The sequence below is a fragment of the Palaemon carinicauda genome, chromosome 2, assembly GCF_036898095.1.
Source record: "Palaemon carinicauda isolate YSFRI2023 chromosome 2, ASM3689809v2, whole genome shotgun sequence".
Classification (NCBI taxonomy): domain Eukaryota; kingdom Metazoa; phylum Arthropoda; class Malacostraca; order Decapoda; family Palaemonidae; genus Palaemon; species Palaemon carinicauda.
Window position 1 is genome coordinate 88,356,554 of NC_090726.1, and position 23,703 is coordinate 88,380,256.

The window sequence follows — 23,703 nt, forward strand, 5'->3', positions numbered from 1 at the left end:
CATGTTTTTTTTTTTAGTTAAAATGTCGTTCATCACCACGAGGACCATTTTACCGCGAGTGCCCCTTTTTCATTTTTTTTCATTTTTTTGCCAAGTCATTTTTCCGTATGATATTGCCAAATAGTGTCGTAAAACTTTTGCTTGTTTAGTGTTGGAAAGTGTGTCTAGATGATCTGGCTACCCATGCATGACTTTGTTTTTGTCAGATACGACGTAGTTATTGGTATATTGGGTATTTAACTGCGGTTACCAATTTCTGTTTTTTTTCAATATTTGTAAAAATTACTACGTAGTAAGGAATTGCCGTATATTATTCATTTTTTTTTCATGTTTATGTGTTAGAAAGTGTGCCTTGATTGTTGGGCTAACACGTGCATGTCTTTTTTTATCTGAGATGTCGTATATTAGAATGTCGGGCATTTTACCGCGAGTGTCCCTTTTTCATTTTTTTTCATTTTTTTGCCAAGTCATTTTTCCGTAAGATATTGCGAAATAGTGTCGTAAAACTTTTGCTTTTTTAGTGTTGGAAAGTGTGTCTAGATGATCTGGCTACCCATGCGTGATTTTGTTTTTGTCAGATACGACGTAGTTATTGGTATATTGGGTATTTAACTGCGGTTGCCAATTTCTGTTTTTTTTTCAATATTTGTAAAAATTTACTACGTAGTAAGGAATTGCCGTATATTATTGATTTTTTTTTCATGTTTATGTGTTAGAAAGTGTGCCTTGATGGTTGGGCTAACACGTGCATGTCTTTTTTTTTATCTGAGATCCCGTATATTAGAATGTTGGGCATTTTTCCGCGAGTGCCCCTTATTATTTGTTTTGCATTTTTTTGCTTAGTCATGTTACCGTAAGGAATTGGCAAGTAGTGTCGCAAAACTTATATTTTTATAGTGTTGGAAAGTGTTTCTAGATGATCTGGCTACCCATGCCTATTTTTTTTTTAGCCAGATATGGCATATATATAAGTATGTGTTCGATTTTCCTGTGATTGCCATTTTTTCGTTTTTTCCCATTTCTTTCAAAATTACTACGTACTAAGGAACTATCACAGAGTAATATTTCATTTATATGTTTATTTGTCGGAAAATATGCCTTGATGGTTTGCCTAGCACGTGGCTGAAATTTTTTTTTCTGAAATGCCGTATATTAGAATGGCCATTTTTCCACGAGTGCCCCTTTTTATTTGTTTTGCATTTTTTTGCTTAGTCATGTTACCGTAAGGAATTGGCAAGTAGTGTCGCAAAACTTATATTTTTATAGTGTTGGAAAGTGTTTTTAGATGATCTGGCTACCCATGCCTATCTTTTTTTTAGCCAGATATGGCGTATATATAGGTATGTGTTCGATTTTCCGGTGATTGCCATTTTTTCGTTTTTTCTCAATTCTTTCAAAATTACTACGTACTAAGGAACTATCACAGAGTAATGATTCCTCTAGATGTTTATTTGTCGGAAAATTTTGTTTACTTTTTTTTTGATTGAATATCATCAAATTTTTTTAGCTAAAATATTGTTTTACATTTTTTTTTCGATTTTATTTCCCTTCAAAAAAAATTTTTTGGGTCAGAATTTTAATTTTATAAACGTAAAATAATCGACAATTATCCAGCAACCCACCATACAATTTTTATGCATATCCAATAATAATTAGATTAGTAAATAACACCTTGAAATTGACATACCCTTCCTACATTTCAAGTGGCAGATTAGGGAGTCTGAGTCAGTGTGGTTGGCGGCCATTTTGTGGACATATCCGAAGCGTAAGCTGCCCTATCTATATATATTCTTGTTCCCTATAAAATTTGTGATATTTTGGTATATTTTTACCTGCATAAATATCATATTATATATTAAATATATGTATTTTTTTACGAAATTTCCAAGTACTCAAAAAATTACCTTTAGATATGGCCCCTGATATAAATGTAATTTACAAAATAATGAAGATTTTTTTACATATTTCTATTTTAGAATAACATATGTTTATTCCCTAAAAAAATTAGCCACTTCCTATTTCATTTGGGTACCCAAAAAAATTCATGAAATTTGGACAATTTTTTTTGGCCAAAAAAAGTTACCCTTTTTTTCTCATTTCAGATCTTCACCTCCATGGGTCTGACTTCATCCAAAATACATCAAGATGTGTCCTAAACATTCAAGAATCAATTCCTAAAAGGATTTGTGTATATATGTATAAACTTTTTTTTTATGAATTTTTATGTCAGGTCTTTTTTTTTTTCTACTTAATTTTTTAAAATATTTATAATAAATAGTTTTTCTGCAGATGAGTAGTATTTATCTTTACAGTTGTTTTAAGCATTCATTGAAGTTTTTTTTGGCAAAAGAAAAAAGGAGGTTACTGCAAAAACTGATTTTTCAAGAATTTTTTTTGGCGTCGGGGTCGTTCGCGTCCGAGTATACCCTTAAAGGGGTGTCCGAGGACCGTACCTATCCAGGGTTAAATATTACAATAATGATGATTTCTGTATTAGTGAGTGAATAGAAGTAGAATTAAGTTTTGCTCGGAGTAACTTTGGATCATTTCTGTCAGTTATAAGATTGAAACCTAAAAAAATGATGATCAATATATTCATGCATTTGATTAGATGGCCCTACCAGTATTAACTTACGCAGCACTTTTATCAACTGAAATATTTAATTTACATTTTTAATGAGATTATTTAACACATTGTGTAATTCTATTGGACAATTCCACGTTCCCATTGTTTGCCTGCTTTGTACATGCTATTGTAATTTCATAGATAACACTAAAAATTTAATATTTTTCTTGAAAATTTTTTGTAGTATAGCCTAATCAATTTAAAAACCTTGGGGTTTTCCATACATATATATACAGTATATACCAAGGCACTTAACCTAATTTTGGGGGATAGCCGACATCAAAACTAATGAAAAAAAAGGCGGTGGGACCTTTCCTCTCTACGTTCCTTCCAGCTTGATAAGGGACTCAACCGAGTTTAGCTGATACCAGTAGGGTACCACAGCCCACCTTCCTACGTTATCCACCACAAATGAAGCTTCATAACGCTGAATCCCCTATTGCTGCTACCTCCCCGGTCATCCAAGGAGACCGGAGGAAGCAGCAGGGCCTACCGGAACTGCATCACAATCACTCACCATTCATTACTATTTCTCACACGCTCTCTTGCCTCTCTCACATCTGTCCTCCTATCACCCAGAACTTTCTTGACTCCACCCAACCACTCAAAAATTTGGCCTTCCTCTTGTACTTCTACCATCAACTACTGCATTCATCACCTTTAACAGACAGCCATTTTCTCAACATGGCAACTTATAATCAAGTGTTCTGTAGTTTTCTGTCAGATTTGATGTATAGAATTTGTCATTAATGCCCTACCATTAGAGCCACACAAGCCATTTGGTGCCAATGGACAAACCAGGGGAATCAACACCTTGTTGCAATGCATAGAGTTGCATTATCATTCTAGTTGTTTATGTGAAATACTAGTGTACGTGAGTACGTAACAGGTCAAAAATGGTGGTTAAATGTTCATATATGCACACACCTCTCATCAGGGTATGATTACTCTCTCCACCAACAAGAAGGATGGGGAGACCAGGGGGACTGTTAACAGATATGTACAAACAGTACATTATATATATATATATATATATATATATATATATATATATATATATATATATAATATATATATATATATATATATATATATATACATATATATATATATACATATATATATATATATATATATATATATATATATATATATATATATATATCGTCGTCGGCACCCACTCGTGTCCGAGTATTGGGTTCTGTCGTTAGCCATCAGCCTCCTATCTGTGGGGTGGGTGCTTATGCCTGATGTGGCTGTTAAGTCCTAGTCTGTGGTGGAAGAGTCGCAGACAGTGTTCACAAGGGAGGGTAGGTGGTGGGCGGGGCTGTTCTAATCGCTCTCTCCTTCTTCTCCTCCTAGCCTCCTCATTTTGTCTCCTCTTCTCCTCGAAGTCCACGGTGCCATGGTGTACTGCACTCCTCCAGGTTTTCCTGTCCCTGGCTGTTTCTTCCCATGAGGAAGGATCGATGTCAGTTAGAGCCAGGGTGCGCTTTAGTTGACCTTTATAGCGCATTTTCGGGGCTCCTCGTGGTCTGGTGCCCTGGGTCAGTTCTCCGTAGAATATTTTCTTTGGGAGCCTAGATGGATCCATCCTATGCACGTGTCCTATCCAGCGGAGGCGGTGGTGGATGATGGTGAGGCACGTTCTAAGACTTCAATGTTGGTGGTGTGGCTCTCCCAGGGGATTTTCAAGATCTGTCTCAGTTTCATTTGTTGGAAGCGTTCTAGGATTTTAATATCGATTTTATATAGCGTCCATGTTTAACATGCATACAGGAGCGTGGAGAGGACTACTGCCCTGAACACCATTATTTTGGTGGTCATTGTCAGTGCGTGGTTGTTAAATACGCGGCAGTTGAGTCGGCCAAAGGCGGAGTGGGCTGCCCTGATCCTGTTCTCCACGTCCATTTTGCTTGTGGGAGCTGATGTTAGGATGCTCCCTAGGTAGGAGAACTGGTCCACCTGTTCTAATGGTTGGTCATTCACTGTGGTATTGAAGTTGGGGAGCATCAGTCCTGGTGGATGTTGGAAGAGGGTCTTGGTTTTGTCTGAGTTGACTTGCATCCCAAAACGTTCGTAGGCAGAGTTGTATGCATCAGCTAACGACTGCAGGTCCTCTGCCGTCTGACCTGGGGTGGCATTGTCGTCAGCATACTGCAGTTCTCGCACAGCATACTGCAGTTCTCGCACAGCACACAAGGTGGTCTTGGTTCTGGCGCGGAGTCTAGCGAGGTTGAAAGCGCCTCCATTCATGCGGAAACGTAGGTCGACTGAGGGGTGTCTGGAGGAATCTCGTTGAGCATTGCTGCGGTGTATAGCGAGAAACACGTCGGGGCCAGAACACAGCCCTGCTTCAGGCCGCCGTTAATGGGGAATGGGTCTGAAAGAGAGTTCTGGTGGCAGACTCTCCCAACCATTCCGTCATGGAGGGCACGCACCAGCTTGACAAAATCGGGTGGGCAGCCATATATTTTGAGGACAGCCCACATGGCAGGTCGAGGTACTTTGTCGAAGGCCTTTTTCAAATCCCAGAAGATGAACATTATGGGCTGTTGTTGTTCGAGGCTCTTCTCTTGTAGTTGTCGCGCACAGAAGATCATGTCTATGGTCCCGCGGGAAGGTCGAAAGCCGCACTGGGACTCTGGCAGGACGTCTTCTGCGAGAATAAGGAGGCGGTCAAGGAGAATCCGAGCGAAAATCTTACTCGCGATGCTTAGTAGTGATATTCCCCGGTAGTTGTTACAGTTCTCCCTGTCTCCCTTCTTGAAGATGGTAATGATGTTTGCATCGCGGAAGTCACTGGGGGGGGGGGGTCTTGGTCTCTCATATTTTCAGTATAAGGAGCATCATACGGTTCCTCAAGCCGGGGCCACCGTGAGTGAGGAGCTCCAACGGGATGTTGTCTGGCCCTGGGGCTTTGCCGGGCTTCATGCGCTGCAGGGCCTTGTTGAAGTCATGGATGGAGGGTGGTAGTGCCATCCAGTGACGGACGGGATGCTGCGGGGTCATTCGCAGGAGATTGTCTGGGGTGTTTGCTTGGTCATTGAGGAGGTTCTCAAAGTGAGACCTCCACCTGGCCAGGATGCCCTCGCTGTCGGTGATGGTCGTGGCCCCATCCGCGTCCTTCAGGCTGCCCACTGATGACCATGTGGGACCGAATATTTCTTTTGTTGCTGCATAGAAGCTGCGCAGGTCACGTTGGTCAGCGAAACTCTGTATTTCTGCAGCTTTTCTTTGCCACCAGGTGTTCTGGGCTTCACGGATACCTCTTTGGCAACCAGCTTCAGCTACCTTGTGAGCACATTTGTTAGCTGCTGTTGGTTGGTTTTCCAAAGTCAGGCGTGCTTGTCGTTTGGTTTCAATGAGAAGAGAGATGGTAGCATCATTCTCATCAAACCAATCCTGCCGTTTCTTGGTGGTGTAGCCTAGTGTTTCCTCCGCGGCACGGGCCATGGCGTTTCTGAGGGTGGTCAGTGGTGCTCGACAGTGGCCTGACCCACAGGGTCTGCGAGGTATTGTTCGCAGGCCTCCTTGTAGTTCTGTGCCACCTGTGGGTTGCGGAGCTTACTACAATCAAAGCGTTGGTGTGGTACGCTGTCAGGTGCCCTTCTGGGTGGTCGTAGGGTCGTCACGGAGAGTCGGGAGATGAGGAGTCTGTGGTCCGTCCAGCAGTCGTCCGCTCCGGGTATGGATCGGGTGATGCGGACGTCTCCTCGGTCTCTGGGTCTGGTCAGGACGTAGTCCAGGGTGTGCCAGTGTTTAGACCGTGGGTGTCTCCATGTGGTCTTTTGTCGCTTTGGTAACTGGAAGATGGTGTTGGTTACCACAAGTTGGTGTTCTGCACACAGACCCAGTAGGAGTTGGCCATTGGCGTTGCAATTTCCAATGCCATGGCGGCCGATGATTCCCTCCCACAGGCGATGGTCTTTGCCTACTCGGGCATTAAAGTCGCCATGCACAACGAGCTTGTCATTGGCGGGCAATGCCTGGATGATGCGGTCGAGCTGGGTGTAGAAGGCAGCTTTGTTATCATCGGTTGAGGTCATAGTCAGGGCGTAGACAGAGATCAGGGTGAGATGTCTGTCCCGCGTGGTGGAGATGCGGACAGTCATCAGGCGCTCACTGATGGCCTTGGGAGCGAGGTTGTGCTGCTGCACTAGCTGGGAACGGATGGCGAAGCCGACACCGTGGATGCGAGGCTCCTCTAGGGCCTTGCCTTTCCAGAAGATGGTGTAGCCTGTTCCAGCTTCCCTGATGTTGCCCTCTTCGGGTAGTCTGGTCTCGCTAAGAGCCGCCACATCAACATTGAAGCGGGCTAGCTCCTTGCAGACGAGGGCTGTACGCCGTTCCGGGAGGTTGGTGTTCGTCACGTCTTGGAGGGTGCGGATGTTCCACGCACCTAAGGTTAATATTTTTTTCTTGTTATTTCGACCCCATTAGTGGGATGTCCGCCAGCCGCGGTGAGCTGACCAGACGGGTCATATATATATATATATATATATATATATATATATATATATATATATATATATATATATATATATATATATATATATATATATATATATATATATATATATATATATATATATATATATATATATATATATATATATATATATATATATATATATATATGGACACAACAGCTCAATTTCTATTTCTCAAAATAACTCTTTTGTTATCCAAGCCTTGTTCTAACTAGAACAGTACATGTAAGTTTTCCAAGTGTTCTACCATGCTCTTCTGAAGCACTTAACCCTGAGCCTTACAGGTTTTTACATTTCACCTAACGAGCTATTTGGGGCACAGTACTATTGATGGGGTTATGATGAAACTAACTGGGTTTCTAATACATAAAATTTCCCTTCCTTGTACAAATCCATGTCATCTAATAGTTTTCCTAGCCCTCAAATCTTAATGATATGGTTTCCGTTTAGAATACCTGGAGAGGCTTGGTTCCTACCAGTGAAGCCAAATTGAGGATTAGAGGACATTTGAGATTGTAAATGTATGTACGATGAATAATAGGTTTAGATTTATATAAATACAGTGTTTTTAGAAATCTTTTCAACTGTTGGTGATATACTGAACAGTATAAAAAAAAAAAACTATTTTCTTTCCACAAACATTTTCATTAATTCAATTCAAATTTCTCAAATAAAATTAATAATATAGCAATCCTTGTGCTCTACTTCTGTATTTTTGTCTCGATTAAAAAATAATGACCATTGTCTTAAATTACTTAATGAATTATAGGTATTCAATACTAACAAACTTGAGAGAATATGTGTAAATATTGAGAGGGGGGTTAAATCAACTAAATTTCTTGTGTAGTTTCAATAATGTATTTTTATTAAACAGTAAACTATGTATTGTAATGTCCCCCTTTCATGCGGGGGAGAAAAAAAAAATGACCAGCATTATAAATCCTTATAAAATAAGAGCTCTAATTCATGAAGAAATTTTAGGGGTCAAAATGAAATTGACAAAAAAAAAAAAAAAAAAAAACCTATTTCCTGAAATACATATATTTAGTTTATTCTGCATGTTTCCTGTAAGGGAAACATGAAGCTAAGTTTAGTCTTTCTTCTTAAAACTGAAATGCTATAAAAAAAACTTATGAGGTACCCATTTCTTGTTGACTAGCGAGATCAACATGTGGACTATCTACCAAGTCTACCACAGGACGTTTTCCAACATCCCCATCATGCACCGGAGTTAAATCACCATGAAGCATTTGCACGAGTTGGGACAAGCAGGTGGTCAGTACATGAAACTGTTTGCGACGAAGACTCAACTTCTCCTCCAAGGATTCTCTCTTGGCCTGTATGGAAAAACAGATTGAAGATTAAATCCGACTAGGGAAATGGTTATGCACTAAAGTAGTGTGGTATTCAACTGGTGAGAAAGATTTCAACAGATCTTCAGCTAACCAGTCAAAACATTATAAACGTAAAATATTGCTCAATTTCAGAATGTTGCACATAATATTACAACTGAAACTAAATCTAGATATGAGGATTGGAAGAGTAAACTTAATATTATCGACTCATTTGTAAACCGTACAAAAAAATAAATTGCTTAAAATCTTGACAACCTGCGATTTCAATGCATGTAAATTTCACTATAACTATGCTGATTTAATCTCAAACTCAGACTTCTAACTTTTCCACATATCTCGTCAAATGTCTTTGTACTGAAAGTATTTGTGGTTTGTAAACAACGCTATGAGACAGCTTAAGAAGACTAGTTTCAATTAATCTATTTTACTTTTTATTATACAATTAAACTCCTATTCCAACTTTCTTATGAAACATGTAAAACTAATCCTCAATATTCTTACAGGTTGTGTCTTCGTGGTTTCCTCTAAGTATCCCAGCTTAGTAATTTGCAATAATTGATTTTTTCCCCTTGTTTTGGTGTATAATTTGGTAATGCTCCTTAAATTTCTGGTACTTTATCTTATGTTTGTTGCATTTCTCATTGTTCTCCAGAAAGTTCTCATTTAACCTTTTTTATTGCCAACAATTAGTATCTGTGAGAAAGTATTTTTAAATTTCAGCAGATTACAGTACACACAAATTCATTACACCTACTTATTAAGTGCAATATTGTTAGTATATTTTTTCCTTACTACCCCCTTTTTGTTTTGTTTCATTTGTGATGTCGGCTAACCCGCAAAATTGGGGGAAGTGCCTTGGTATATGTATATGTACTACAGCTTTTGTTGTGTTGTACTGTCTACTATTTGTTGCTACTAACTTATTAAAAATACTCACACCAAACATGCCAGGATCCTAAGTCCTCACTAGAAAAAGACCCTCACCTGACCCAAGGGCTCATATATGAGAGGAGGTCTTACCCCGCAAGGACGAGCCTCTAATTTTGAAGCATCGCTTTGGAGTCTTTGGTGTTAGGGTTGGCCTTGTAGTCTTCTGCTTCCTGTCTGAGTCATCAGATTTTCAGTTGTGTAATTTTTCAAAACTCATCTCTCCTTATTATAGAGAGAAGCTAATCTGCAGTGTATAGTACCTGTCGTCACGGTGAGTGCTGCACTTTCGGTCTTGCAGTGGGACTTGCTGAAATTGAGTCACTGATCAGTGGGCTAGTTATGAAAAGAGGGCCCAAGCTTCTACTTATCCTTTTTCGATGTCTTCTGGTTCTTTCATTAAAGTTAAATACGTCGTCTTATTGCTCTGTACTTTTTTCCCACTGCTTGCTCTGGACTCTTGACTTGTTTGAAGCTCATTTGTGCTTATCTGTTCTTCACAGTGACTAAACCTCTACTTTCACACTGGCAGCTCCAATATCTAATACCTAGGTAATGCTTTCTGTTTACCGGATTTGTTTTTCTTCTGTATATGGTAAAATGATGGACTCTACTAACAGAGTTGCAAGATAACATATTTGTGTCAATATCTGGTATTATTCAGGATCTTCTCCCAGGTTAATGCCTAGTACAGTAGTCAAGAGACTATATTTCTGCCACTATGACTAGCCTTCCAGGACTATCTTCTTCTCAGAAGCACTGTCAGAATAAGAAGAGAAAGAGGAGCAAATTGCTTCTTGAGCTTATCAACTTTCTCCTTAGATTCCGAAAGTATAAAAGTCAAAGTGACTATCGACGAGAAAGAAAGAACCTGGACATAATACTTGATTTCATCCCTCCCACCCCTGTGAAGGAGAGGTGGTTGTCATCAAGAACCCTATTCTTGCAACTGTGACCACCTTTGCTACACTTTGTGTCAGGAATAATGCCAGGATCTGAAAAGGAAGGAGAATGATGAGGAAGGGGAACAAATCACTTCTGCTTTATACCCTTCTCATAAGTTTCTGCAAGGAGAGAAGTCGCTTATAGAAAATAAGCCGAGTGACTATTGCTAACAAAGCTCCTCTAACGAGACAAACCACTATGGTCAAACCAACATGAACCAGTGATACACGGGGAAACAGAAAGTACACTATCTGGCCCTTTTGCACAGATAAAGAGAGGGGGGCAGCTATGGGCCTGGTCACAGGCACAGGGCAGGGGGTAAACACAGGGAGCACTGCGGGATCACCTCCGAATCAATGGTGACAATAAGATGAAGTAGCCTACGCTAACAGCTCCTTCAAAGAATTTGAGGGCCTAACTGTAAGACCTAAGGATGGCCCAACCTCTACAGGTGGTCTGGAAGAATGAGCTTCCAGCACATGTTACCGAGTGGAGATCACCTCCCTCTCCTCAAATCCTGATAGAATTCCACAATGTAGATCGGATTTCTCCCTGCTCCTGAACCATACTTTCAGTGACTAAGCCAGAAGTTTTAGCAAACACAATGAAAAGCACGAAATTCTAAATGTTTCAGGTTTATGGGCTTGCCAAAATCAAACACGACTAACCCTCCCACTGCTCAACATGATGCCCACCTAATAAGAGGTAATCTTCAATGTAAAAGGGGGATAATTTTGAACAATTATGCCCCAAGTAGTGTGGAGAGACAGTATCCAACACATACTCGCATACCTGCTTTATTCTATTAACACGAAGCCGACAGCAACCATTCATGCTAAAAAGTAAGAGAAAGATCAAACAGCCTTGGATATGATGCAACTGCATGTCTGTACTTATTGTAGTGGAAGACAAAAGTGAGGAGTCTTTGACAGGCAGCTGTGAGGATAATCAACCGTGATCACCACCTGTTGCTAGCTATCTCGTTAACAATTTCAACGGCCATTCCAGGACCACTGAAGACATTCCCTATTTAAAAGGACAAAAGGTTTGTATAGACATAAGAACAAAACGAGATTCATACAATGATCACACACCAGTGTGAAAGTGGGGGAAAATATTAAAAAAGGAAACTATTGTAAAGGTCTTTAAAGCAGAGTGGAACTTTAAATTTCTTGATGGCATTGAAAACGGTGCATAAACTCAAGAGTGTGGTAAGAATTACAATAGTGTTGTTACAAAGACAAGCAAGTTTTAATTACCAGTTTCTGGGCTTCAATAACTAAAGAACTTTCAAGGATTAGAAGCTTCGAGTAATTAATCAGAAATGAATTAAATATGTGCAAAATCAAATACAACTGGATCAAAATATTTTTAAAGATCTTTACTGTATAAAAATACTGTAGCTATAATTCTTGATATGTATGCAAGCTAGCTTACTAACACCAGGCCATCTGGGTGGGGATAATAAGCTGGATGCTAAGCTAATTATGCTGGGCTTGTGAACCAACTCTTGGAATGCATCTTGTTCTTGAGTAGGGGACTTACTGTACTGTATTTTTGTAAGGTTGATAAAATTTCTAGTTTGATTTCCTGATTTACAGGCAATTTCTTAACAAATACCCACAGCTGTTTGTTAACTGTGCTCTATTACCAAGCCCCTGCAGGGTTAACGCTTAGTGTGCCCCAAAATTCACTGTCGTTGATACAAAAACATCATTTTAGCCTTTCAATTTCCATGTTTCCCTTTTGTCTCTTACTAAGGGATTTTACTTCTTTATCTTATACCTTGCAACCACTTTTACCACTACTTCCAGACAAACTCTTTGGGGACCCAAAATAAAGCCTGGAAAATCATCTATATGGCCTTGTAAAACTACAGTAATTTGAAATAAATATCAATAAGCTAGAGTTCTCTTTTTATTTTACCAAGATTATCAAAAAACTAACTACTATTATAATTGCATATTTAATTCTGTTTTTTTCTTTGCTATCATCATTTCTTACTTCACGCTTCATTGTCTCAGCCATGTAGACCTGGGTCTTCCAATTATTCTAGTGCCTTGTGGTCCCCAGTTAAAAGTTTAGTGAACTAATCTCTCTTGGGGAGTAGAGCAAAGATCTTGCACAAATCTTTGCTATACTCTAGTTAAATATTTCAATAATGTGAAATACTAACCCCTATATCAATACTTGACCCATATACCAAGACTCTACAACCATGCTAAAGAGAAGATGTACAAATATATAGCAATAAATGAAATAAAAATACAACGATCACTATATCGTAACAAACCTTTTGTGACTGCAGCTGCTGGTTCAAGAGGGTAAGCTTATCTGCCGTATATGAACGTGGTAGATGCTCTTTGATCAATTTTGCAAGAGCATCATACTCCTGGTGGTTCCTGCGAACTTGCCTGGCCTCTTCTAGTTCTTGTTTTGCATCTTCTATTGCTACACAAGCTTTCTCAACATTCTTACTAGTTTCTTCTCTGAAATTGATAAGCAGTTCAGTATATGGATCATCAAAATTTAACATTAGTAGTATATAAAATACTGTATAAAAAATTATCAATGATAGACCATAAAATATAAATAAAGTTGAATTGCTACACAAGCGCTCTTGACATTTCTCTGAAATTGATAAACACAGCTCGGTACATCGATCATCAAAATTCAACACTAGAAGTATATAAAAAGTTTCAATGATAAACCATAATATATAAATATAGTTAAAACCTATTTAATTCATTACTGCTCACCAGTTGTGGTTTTTCATAAAAATGAATTAACATGAAATATTGATTTAGCACAAACAATTTTATTTGAATGTAGTCTAATGAGATTACTTTGAAACAAATTTTAACTTAGGAGACTTTCTTATTACTGTACTTTTACGGAAAATTAATAAATTCTGATACTAACATCAGAAATCAATAAATTTTGGAGTAGGTGGTTTAAACATAAAAAAAAATTCCATAAAATGTCCTCATACCATCAATAACTCGCAATACTAAATTTGCTCTCTTGGGAAATCTACAAAGATATCAGCTCAACTAGATACAGTGTATACAGTATTTCAGTAAAACAAGTGACGAAAGACTTAAATTTGAAAACAAATTTTTATCTTCTTACAAATTACATCCTACAAAGGCCTAGCAATGATAAATAAGTAGCTTCATCACAAAATTACAACTCAAAACTATTAGCCAGAAATCTTGGAGTAATCATGGATGATAGACTGACAATGAATGAACATATGAATAATATGGTAAGAAATTGTAACTATCATATTAGAAACATAGCATTTATTAGGAAATAAATACTTGGATGAAAAATCTATGGCCGTACTCATTAATCACCACATATTTTCAAGAATTGATTACTGCAACTCAACTGTTCTATGGCTTACCAAATTATCAGCTGAAGAAAATTCAGAGTACAAAAAACAGAGCCGCTAGATTAATAAAAGGACTACACAATAGGGAAAGAGTTACCCCTGCACTAATTAAATTACACTGGCTGCCGGTAAAAGCGAGAATTGAATACAAGCTACTTTTACTAACGTTTGAGATACCGAATCAAAATATCTAAAAGAATGCCTGAAGAAACTAGAACTAGAAAAAAATGTTAACATAAGACACACGAGTGACAAACAGACTATATGAACCAAGAACAAATAGTAAATTTGGCAAAAGGGCTTTTAGCTACTGTGTGCCTAGACTTTATAATAAACTGCCAACTGAAATGAAGGACCTAAAGGGAGCAATTGAATTTAAGAAGAAACTAAAGACATTACATTTCACAAGATCATATGATTTGGAAGATGCTACAATCAAAGAATTGTATAAGTTATAATGAAAAAGTTTCGTTAGATGATTAATATGGACCCGCCCGAGAAGTAGTTCACTCGACTTCAGTGAAGGGTTGGATTTAAACCCAAACCAAGTAAACAAGTAAGCTATGCGTCTGAGGTAAGTAAAATCTAAGTTGCTAACAGTTCCAATAGATTCTTTACATTTTGTAACTATATTGTAAATTGTGAAACTCATGTACTTCCTGGCATGCTAGATAATTACTTGTAACTGCAAAAGACAAACATTAGGAAATTAGCCAGCACCTTTTGTGTTCAACGTCAAAATTTATCCTTTGATTTTATTTAAGAATTTGAAACATATGGCCAGGGTAATAGGGTTAGGGAAACCATTTAGTTTGTATTGGCAATTATCTGCTTTACACTATGCCTAAATCAATTAATGGTTAATCCCCTTCTAGTTAAGTAGAATGGACACTAAAACATTATCATCATCACCATGAGTAGTTCAATTAACCAAGTCTCAATTTTATTCTATTATTCGGCCTATCCTCAGGACAAAAATGGAACTAGATAATGTTAAAGATGCAAAACAGCTAAGTGAGAAGAGACCAAGGGGGAAAGATGAAAAGTACAAGGCACAGATGAACGCTGATGGTATTGAAGGATGTTGTTAAGAATTAACTATATCTACACGCTGCAAAAGCCCCTCTATACAACTGTTGATAAAACCATCCAAATAAATTCAGTGCAACACATCTTGATAATTAACAAGAAAAAAATTATAAATATGATATTTTAATTATAAAATAAATTTTTGAATATACTTACCCGGTGAATATATAATAGCTGCAACTCTGTTGCTCGACAGACACATACAGTAAAAAACTCGCCAGCGATCGCTATACAGGTTGCGGGTGTGCCCACCAGCGCCAACTGTCGGCCAGATACCACTCTCGATGTAAACAAAGACTCAATTTCTTCTCATCCCACTGCGTCTCTATTGGGGAGGAAGGGAGGGTCGTTTAATTTATATATTCACCGGGTAAGTATATTCAAAAATTTATTTTATAATTAAAAATATCATTTTTAAATATTTAACTTAGCCGGTGAATATATAATAGCTGATTCACACCCAAGGAGGTGGGTAGAGACCAGAGTTAAATATGTTTACATCGTATAAGCTAAGAGTTTTTTATTTCATTTTGGCAGTTATCAATAAAACAAAACCAAAATAAATAGGTACCTGGTAAGGAAGTCGACTTAGACGATTACTCTGCCTTGTAAGTACGTCTTCCTTACGGAGCCCAGCGATCCTCTTAGGATGCTGACAGACTCCCAGGAGCTGAAGTATCAAGGGCTGCAACCCATACAACAGGACCTCATCAAACCCCTAATCTGGGCACTCTCAAGAAATGACTTTGACCACCCGCCAAATCAACCAGGATGCGAAAGGCTTCTTAGCCTTCCGGACAACCCATAAAAACATTATAACATTTCAAGAGACAGATTAAAAGGATATGGAATTAGGGAATTGTAGTGGTTGAGCCCTCACCCACTACTGCACTCGCTGCTACGAATGGTCCCAGTGTGTAGCAGTTCTCGTAAAGAGACTGGACATCTTTCTTTCAAGTAAAATGACGCGAACACTGACTTGCTTCTCCAATAGGTTGCGTCCATGATACTTTGCAGAGATCTATTTTGCTTAAAGGCCACGGAAGTTTCTACAGCTCTAACCTCGTGCGTCTTAACCTTAAGCAAAGATCGGTCTTCCTCACTCAAGTGTGAATGAGCTTCTCGTATTAACAATCTGATAAAACATGACAAAGCATTCTTTGACATAGGCAAGGATGGTTTCTTAACCGAACACCATAACGCTTCAGATTGGCCTCGTAAAGGTTTAGTACGAGCTAAGTAGAACTTAAGAGCTCTAACAGGGCATAAGACTCTTTCTAGTTCATTGCCTACGATCTCCGATAATCTAGGAATATCGAAAGATTTAGGCCAAGGACGAGAAGGTAGCTCATTTTTGGCTAGGAAACCAAGTTGCAGAGAACAAGTAGCTTTTTCTGACGAAAACCCGATGTTCTTGCTGAAGGCATGAAGCTCACTGACTCTTTTAGCCGAGGCTAAGCATACCAGGAAAAGAGTCTTAAGAGTGAGATCTTTCAGGGAGGCTGACTGTAAAGGCTCAAACCTGTCTGACATGAGGAATCTTAGGACCACGTCTAAATTCCACCCAGGAGTAGCCAAACGACGCTCCTTAGAGGTCTCAAAAGACTTAGGGAGGTCTTGCAGATCTTTATTGTTGGAAAGATCTAAGCCTCTATGCCGGAAGACCGAGGCCAACATGCTTCTGTAGCCCTTGATAGTAGGAGCTGAAAGGGATCGTACTTTTCTCAGGTATAAGAGAAAATCACCTATTTGGGCTACAGAGGTACTGGTCGAGGATACGGAAACTGACTTGCACCAGTCTCGGAAGACTTCCCACTTCGATTGGTAGACTCTAATGGTAGACGCTCTCCTTGCTCTAGCAATCGCACTGGCTGCCTCCTTCGAAAAGCCTCTAGCTCTCGAGAGTCTTTCGATAGTCTGAAGGCAGTCAGACGAAGAGCGTGGAAGCTTTGGTGTACCTTCTTTACGTGTGGTTGACGTAGAAGGTCTACTCTTAGAGGAAGACTTCTGGGAACGTCTACTAGCCATCGAAGTACCTCGGTGAACCATTCTCTCGCGGGCCAGAGGGGAGCAACTAACGTCAACCTTGTCCCTTCGTGAGAGGCGAATTTCTGCAGTACCTTGTTGACAATCTTGAATGGTGGGAATGCGTAAAGATCTAGATGTGACCAATCTAGGAGGAAGGCATCTATATGTATTGCTGCTGGGTCCGGGACTGGAGAGCAATAGATTGGAAGCCTCTTGGTCAGCGAGGTTGCAAAGAGATCTATGGTGGGTTGACCCCAAGTCGCCCAAAGTCTCTTGCACACATCCTTGTGGAGGGTCCATTCGATTGGAATTACTTGACCTTGCCGACTGAGACAATCTGCTAGGACGTTCAAGTCGCCCTGGATGAACCTCGTTACTAGGGAGATGCCTCGATCTTATGACCAGATGAGCAGGTCCCTTGCGACCTCGTACAAAGTCAGTGAGTGGGTACCTCCCTGTTTGGAAATGTACGCCAAGGCCGTGGTGTTGTCCGAGTTTACCTCCACCACCTTGCCTCGAAGGAGATTCTCGAAGCTTATCAAGGCCAGATGAACCGCCAAAAGCTCCTTGCTGTTGATATGCATGCTCCTCTGACTCGAGTTCCACAGACCTGAGCATTCCCGACCGTCCAGCGTCGCGCCCCAGCCCAAGTCCGATGCGTCCGAGAAGAGAACGTGGTTGGGTATCTGAACTGCCAGGGGAAGACCCTCTCGTAGGCTGATATTGTCCTTCCACCAAGTCAGACAAGACTTTATCTTTTCGGAAATCGGGATCGAGACCGCCTCTAGCGTCTTGTCCTTTTTCCAGTGAAAAGCCAGATGGAATTGAAGAGGACGGAGGTGTAGCCTTCCTAGCGAGACAAAGTGCTCCAGGGATGACAGCGTCCCTACCAGACTCATCCACAGCCTGACTGAGCAGCGTTCTTTCTTCAGCATCTTCTGGATGGAGAGCAGGGCTTGATCTATTCTGGGGGCCGACGGAAAAGCCCGAAAAACTTGACTGTGAATCTCCATCCCTAAATACAGAATAGTTTGGGATGGGACCAGCTGTGACTTTTCCAAATTGACTAGGAGTCCCAATTCCTTGGCCAGATCTAGAGTCCAATTGAGATCCTTCAGACAGCGATGACTGGAAGAGGCTCTGAGAAGCCAGTCGTCCAAGTACAGGGAGGCTCTGATCTCCGATAGCTCGAAACTGGTACCCCACATTCCTGTAAACAAACCTCAGAAACGGTTGGGAATCCGGGTGTATAGGAATGTGGAAGTATGCCTCCTGAAGGTCGAGAGAGACCATCCAGTCGCCTTCCATAAATGCTGTCAAGACAGCCTGGTAGACTTCATCGTGAAGTTTGTCTTGACAATGAACACATTGAGCGCACTTGCCTCTTACGTACTCCTGCAGTGAACATAGCTGCCAAATCATGGAGCCATCCCTGAGGGACTTGTCCCTGCAGAGAACGTGGCTGTCAGATCATTGGAGCCATCCCTGAAAGCCTTGTTTATGCATGACATAATTGTACAGCAAAACTTCAAAGGCTCGAAAACAGCTGTGAAGTTGACCTGTAAAATCTTGGAGCGTCTCCTGGCCAGGCGCCAGGGAGAGTCTACGAGATTTGAGAAGTCTATCTGGGCAGAGGCAGGAACTCCCAAGCCGAGAACTTCTCTCGTGTCATATCAGACTCTCGCTCTATAAGCCAGTTTAAAAGAAGGGAAAGCAAAGGCTGTATCCACCAAACTCCTCCTGGTGATAAACCAGTCGCCTAGCAAACGTAAAGCTCTCTAGGAGAGCGAGAGAGCACTAGCTTATAAAACAACGGCTTCGAAGTAGCTAGGCCTAGTGTAAGCTCTGACGTTTAGGCGAACGAGGAGCAGCAGTTACAAAAAGATCCGGACAAAGATCCTTAAAAATCAGCATGATTTATTTAATGTCCATAGAGGGCTAAGCCGCTTTAGGCTCCTCTCCGTCTGACAGAGTCCTCAAGGGAATATCAGTAGGAGGGGGAACAGCAACTTCCTCATCTAAAGGAACCTTGTCCGATAATAGCTGAGTCTCAAGCAAGGGAGAGACCTACCGTGGTGGCAATGCTTTACAAGCAGAGTCCACACGCACTGGTGCATTAGTAGCGGACCAGGACGCAACGTCATGTAACTGCTTGACAGTCTGTGAACTGTCAACAACAACAGGTGCGAGAGACCAGGACGCAACGTCATGTAACTGCTTGACAGTCTGTGAACTGTCAACAACAACAGGTGCGTGAGGACGCACAGCGTCCACTCGAGACTGCTTTGACCGCCTAGACTGAGCAGTCAAAACAACTCTAGAATGCGGAGGTTGACGCACAGCGTCAAAACAAGTCAACTCCGATTGTTAGCGAACGTCCTGAACGTCAACAGGAGCATCAGCAAGTGGCCTAACGTCCAAATGTGGCTGAAAATCCACACGAGACCGCATCGAGTGTGGTTCTAAACAACCTGACTGACGTGACTTAGCTACGCCAACGTCAACAGGACGCACAAAGGAACGTTAGGTTGGCTGAAAGCCAGGATCTCGATGAGATAAACGGCTAGACTCAACGGACTAATCGGCAGAATAGTCTTCCATAAGGGAGGCAAGCTTATTCTGCATGTCTTGCCGTACAACCCATTTAGGATCAACGGAAATGGTTGCGGTAAGAGACGAGGGTAAGGTCTGTGACCGCAACACCTTGCCAACAAAAAGACTCTCGGAGTCTGTGTTACGCTTTTGTTAGGCGGCGAGCAGTTATCCGATGACTGCATAGGGTCAGAGCTGTCCTAATGGCTACAACCAGGACGCTGGACCTGTCCTGAAAGGACTGACTTTTGCTTAAGGGCCTCGAAACCTTGTTTCAGGTTTCTTATGCGAAAAGCCTTCGGATGACGAGGAGAAAATAGTCTCTCTCGCCTTATGGTAGGGGAGATCTTGGTAAGATACACCCGATACCATAGAGGGAAACGTCTGTTCGCTGATCAAGGCCTCTCAAACCCATAAGTCGTACGACATTACTTCTCCCCTGGGCTTGGGAGCTTGCAAGAGGTCCCGGACTAGGTGAACGACAGGCACGAACAGACGAACCCTCGGACGCAACACTGTAACACTTTGCGCAATATCACTTTATCACTACGATTTTCTGTTTTGCACTTATTTCACTGAAATCAAAACTTTTACTGATTTCTACCTGAAGCACGCAATTCTACCCTCATCAAAAGGTAGTAAATGCGAAATCAGTCGTATAATGCAAGCACATTAATACCAGCAAAAAAACAGTAAACATCTTTTAAGATAAAAAATTCAGTGGTTGGGGAAGAGAATAAACACTAGTTCATTCAAAACTACGTTTTCAATCTCTCACCGTACATTGCCTGGGGACGAGAATAAAACTAAAAACGTTTTATCCTTTCTCCCCGTACAGAGACTAGGGACGAGAGTAACTCGAGAACAACGTTACCCGCTTGAACGGAACGTTTTCTCTCCTCTCTCTCCCTCCGTCTCTATCTCTCTCTCTCTCTCTCTCTCTCTTGATTTCGCACCTAAGAGAAGAGCCCAATTACGTTTCGTCAAAAAAACTATGTTATTTGACCAAAGGAAAAAACTGAAAGGTTTTTCAATTAAAAAAGTTCCTTTAAAATAGAATTTAAAACATTTAAGCTTTGAAAGAAGAATGAACAAAATGTCAGAATCGATTTACTCTTTCTGCAAAGTGAAACCGTGATACCCTCTCTCTCTATCGTAACGATAGAGCGCAAACTGCGTAGCATAAATAAACTAAACGTTAGTTCATCTTTGAAAACAGTACGAAGACTATTCAAAGAAAATCTTTCATAAAATATTTATTAAAAATATTCATTTAAAAAGTTTTAAATCATTAGCTCTTTAAAAGCTATTTACGATTGAAAGGGCTCAACGTTGTTTAACTTCGGTTTCCAAGTTAGGACCGCCTACTCTCAGGAAAGGTCGCATATAAACAAAACATTAAAATTTATTTTTTATGTTTATTATAAATGGAAAGTTAATCGAAGAGGCCTAATAAAGGCGGTGAGATATAAAATATATAGAGGAAAATCTATAATTAATTTATAACGTGATAAGATAATTGCTAAAAGCCTAAACACACTTCCGTCTAAGGGAAGGGTCGGCCATTTAAAAGTCAAAGAAAGTCCATACTCTCTTTGTCATCAAAAATTAAATCTATCCAAAAACGAGTTCAAGATTTAAGATGAAGATAAAACACCTGCACTGCGAAAGCTCAAACCAAAATGAAGTACTTCACCAAATATGTTGAGAAAACTCCAGGTTCTACAGCGAGTAAAAGTACGTCTTGTCGACACGTCGACAGAGAAGAAATTGAGTCTTTGTTTACATCGAGAGTGGTATCTGGCCGACAGTTGGCGCTGGTGGGCACACCCGCAACCTGTATAGCGATCGCTGGCGAGTTTTTTACTGTATGTGTCTGTCGAGCAACAGAGTTGCAGCTATTATATATTCACCGGCTAAGTTAAATATTTAAAAATATGAACATCATACCATACATACATATACCAAGGCCCTTCCCCCAATTTTGGGGGGTAGCCGACATCAACAAAGAAACAAAAACAAAATGGGGACCTCTACTCTCTACGTTCCTCTCAGCCTAACAAGGGACTCAACCGAGTTCAGCTGGTACTGCTAGGGTGTCACAGCCCACCCTCCCACATTATCCACCACAGATGAAGCTAAATAATGCTGAATCCCCTACTGCTTCTACCTCCGCGGTCATCTAAGGCATCGGAGGAAGCAGCAGGGCCTACCGGAACTGCGTCACAATCGCTCACCATTCATTCCTATTTCTAGCACGCTCTCTTGCCTCGCTTACATCTATCCTCCTATCACCCAGAGCTTCCTTCACTCCATCCATCCACCCAAACCTTGGCCTTCCTCTCTTACTTCTCCCATCAACTCTTGCATTCATCACCTTCTTTAGCAGACACCCATTTTCCATTCTCTCAACATGGCCAAACCACCTCAACACATTCATATCCACTCTAGCTGCTAACTCATTTCTTACACCCGTTCTCACCCTCACCACTTCGTTCCTAACCCTACCTACTCGAGATACACCAGCCATACTCCTTAGACACTTCATCTCAAACACATTCAATTTTTGTCTGTCCATCACTTTCTTTCCCCACAACTCCGATCCATACATCACAGTTGGTACAATCACTTTCTCATATAGAACTCATTTTACATTCATGCCCAACCCTCTATTTCTTACTACTCCTTTAACTGCCCCCAACACTTTGCAACCTTCATTCACTCTCTGACGTACATCTGCTTCCACTCCACCATTTGCTGCAACAACAGACCCAAAGTACTTAAACTGATCCACCTTCTCGAGTAACTCTACATTCAACATGACATTCAACCTTGCACCACCTTCCCTTCTCGTACATCTCATAACTTTACTCTTACCTACATCAATTCTCAACTTCCTTCTCTCACACACCCTTCCAAATTCTGTCACTAATCGTCCAAGCTTCTCTTCTGTGTCTGCAACCAGTACAGTATCATCCGCAACCAAAAACTGATTTACCTCCCATTCATGGTCATTTTCATCTACCAGTTTTAATCCTCGTCCAAGCACTCGAGCATTCACCTCTCTCACCACTCCATCAACATACAAGTTAAACAACCACGGCGACATCACACATCCCTGTCTCAGCCCCACTCTCGCCGGAAACCAATCACTCACTTCATTTCCTATCCTAACACATGCTTTACTACCTTTGTAGAAACTTTTCACTTCTTGCAACAACCTTCCACCAACTCCATATAACTCCTGAAATTACTGAAATTAATAGCGCTGGATAAGCCCTTACTGAAGTTATCTTTATTCAACCTCAGCCTAAAACAAATCTATAAAACGCAGGATAGTAAAAGTTATATTACCATCGTTCAATTACCTGGCTGTAACGCAAGGAAGGGGGCAATCAGTTGAAGAAGCTCAGAGGAAAAATAACCCTTCTACAGCACCAATCCCAGATGATGGCTCATTTTGCCATGTACACTGCCGTAGAGAACTTCTGAAGGCCCCCAGGCATCTCCTACTGTGCACCTCGCAAAAAATCTTGAGGTCAAAGGAGATGCTGGATAGTCTTGACCTGTGAAGTGATGTCAGTGAGCTGAGGTGTGTCTGCTGGTGCGGCTGACAAAGCAAGTTGGGCCAAATGGATAACTCTCAGAACCTTTAGAAAGTAAGGGTACCACCTACTTAGGGCCACTTTGGGGAATACCAACATTACCTAGAGGCTTGAGGTAAACAGCATCCTATTTACCAATCTTTAAATCGGGCAAAACAACAGCAAAGCATATAATTTTACCCTGTACCACAGATGTTGAAATGCGCCCTCTAATGCTGCTACACAATCCAGCAATTGAGGAAAAAGGGACCACTACAATCCTGCCGACTTCAAATGTTGGCAATCTGATTCCTTTTGCCGAGAAAGAATCTCGCCGACAGCTTGATTGCATTGTTCAGTGCCTGCCTGCATTGCTAATTGGCAGAGGTACTGTGAAACTGTAACTCCTTGTTTGTTGACGTATACCACTCTTGTAGTATTGTCACTCATCAAAGCTACCAAGTGGTTACAGTATCTATTCCTGTAAGATGACAGCAGCACAGAGACCTGGTTCCAGTTCCAGAAAGTTGATGCAGGCACTTCTCTTATGACCAGCAGCCTAACTGATTCCCCCCCAGGCCGTTAATCAGCCTAAAGAGGGCCAACATATATTAAAGGGCTGATTTGGACTTGAGGGGGGACGGTCCTCTGCCTCTATTGGGCAAAC

At 40.8% G+C, this 23,703-nt stretch overlaps 1 protein-coding gene across 1 annotated transcript in view; it reads right to left on the minus strand.

The window, feature by feature from the left end:
• Window positions 1–7,983: 7,983 nt before the first annotated feature.
• Window positions 7,984–23,703, minus strand: part of LOC137625890 (THO complex subunit 7 homolog) — a 28,221-nt gene continuing 12,501 nt past the window's right edge. Inside the window, exons 3-4 of the mRNA XM_068356843.1 lie at window positions 12,640–12,835; window positions 7,984–8,456 (exon numbers count right to left, since the gene is read on the minus strand). Coding sequence (XP_068212944.1) covers window positions 8,250–8,456; window positions 12,640–12,835 — 403 coding nt within the window. The 3' untranslated portion in view covers window positions 7,984–8,249. The remainder of the gene's footprint in view (window positions 8,457–12,639; window positions 12,836–23,703) is intronic.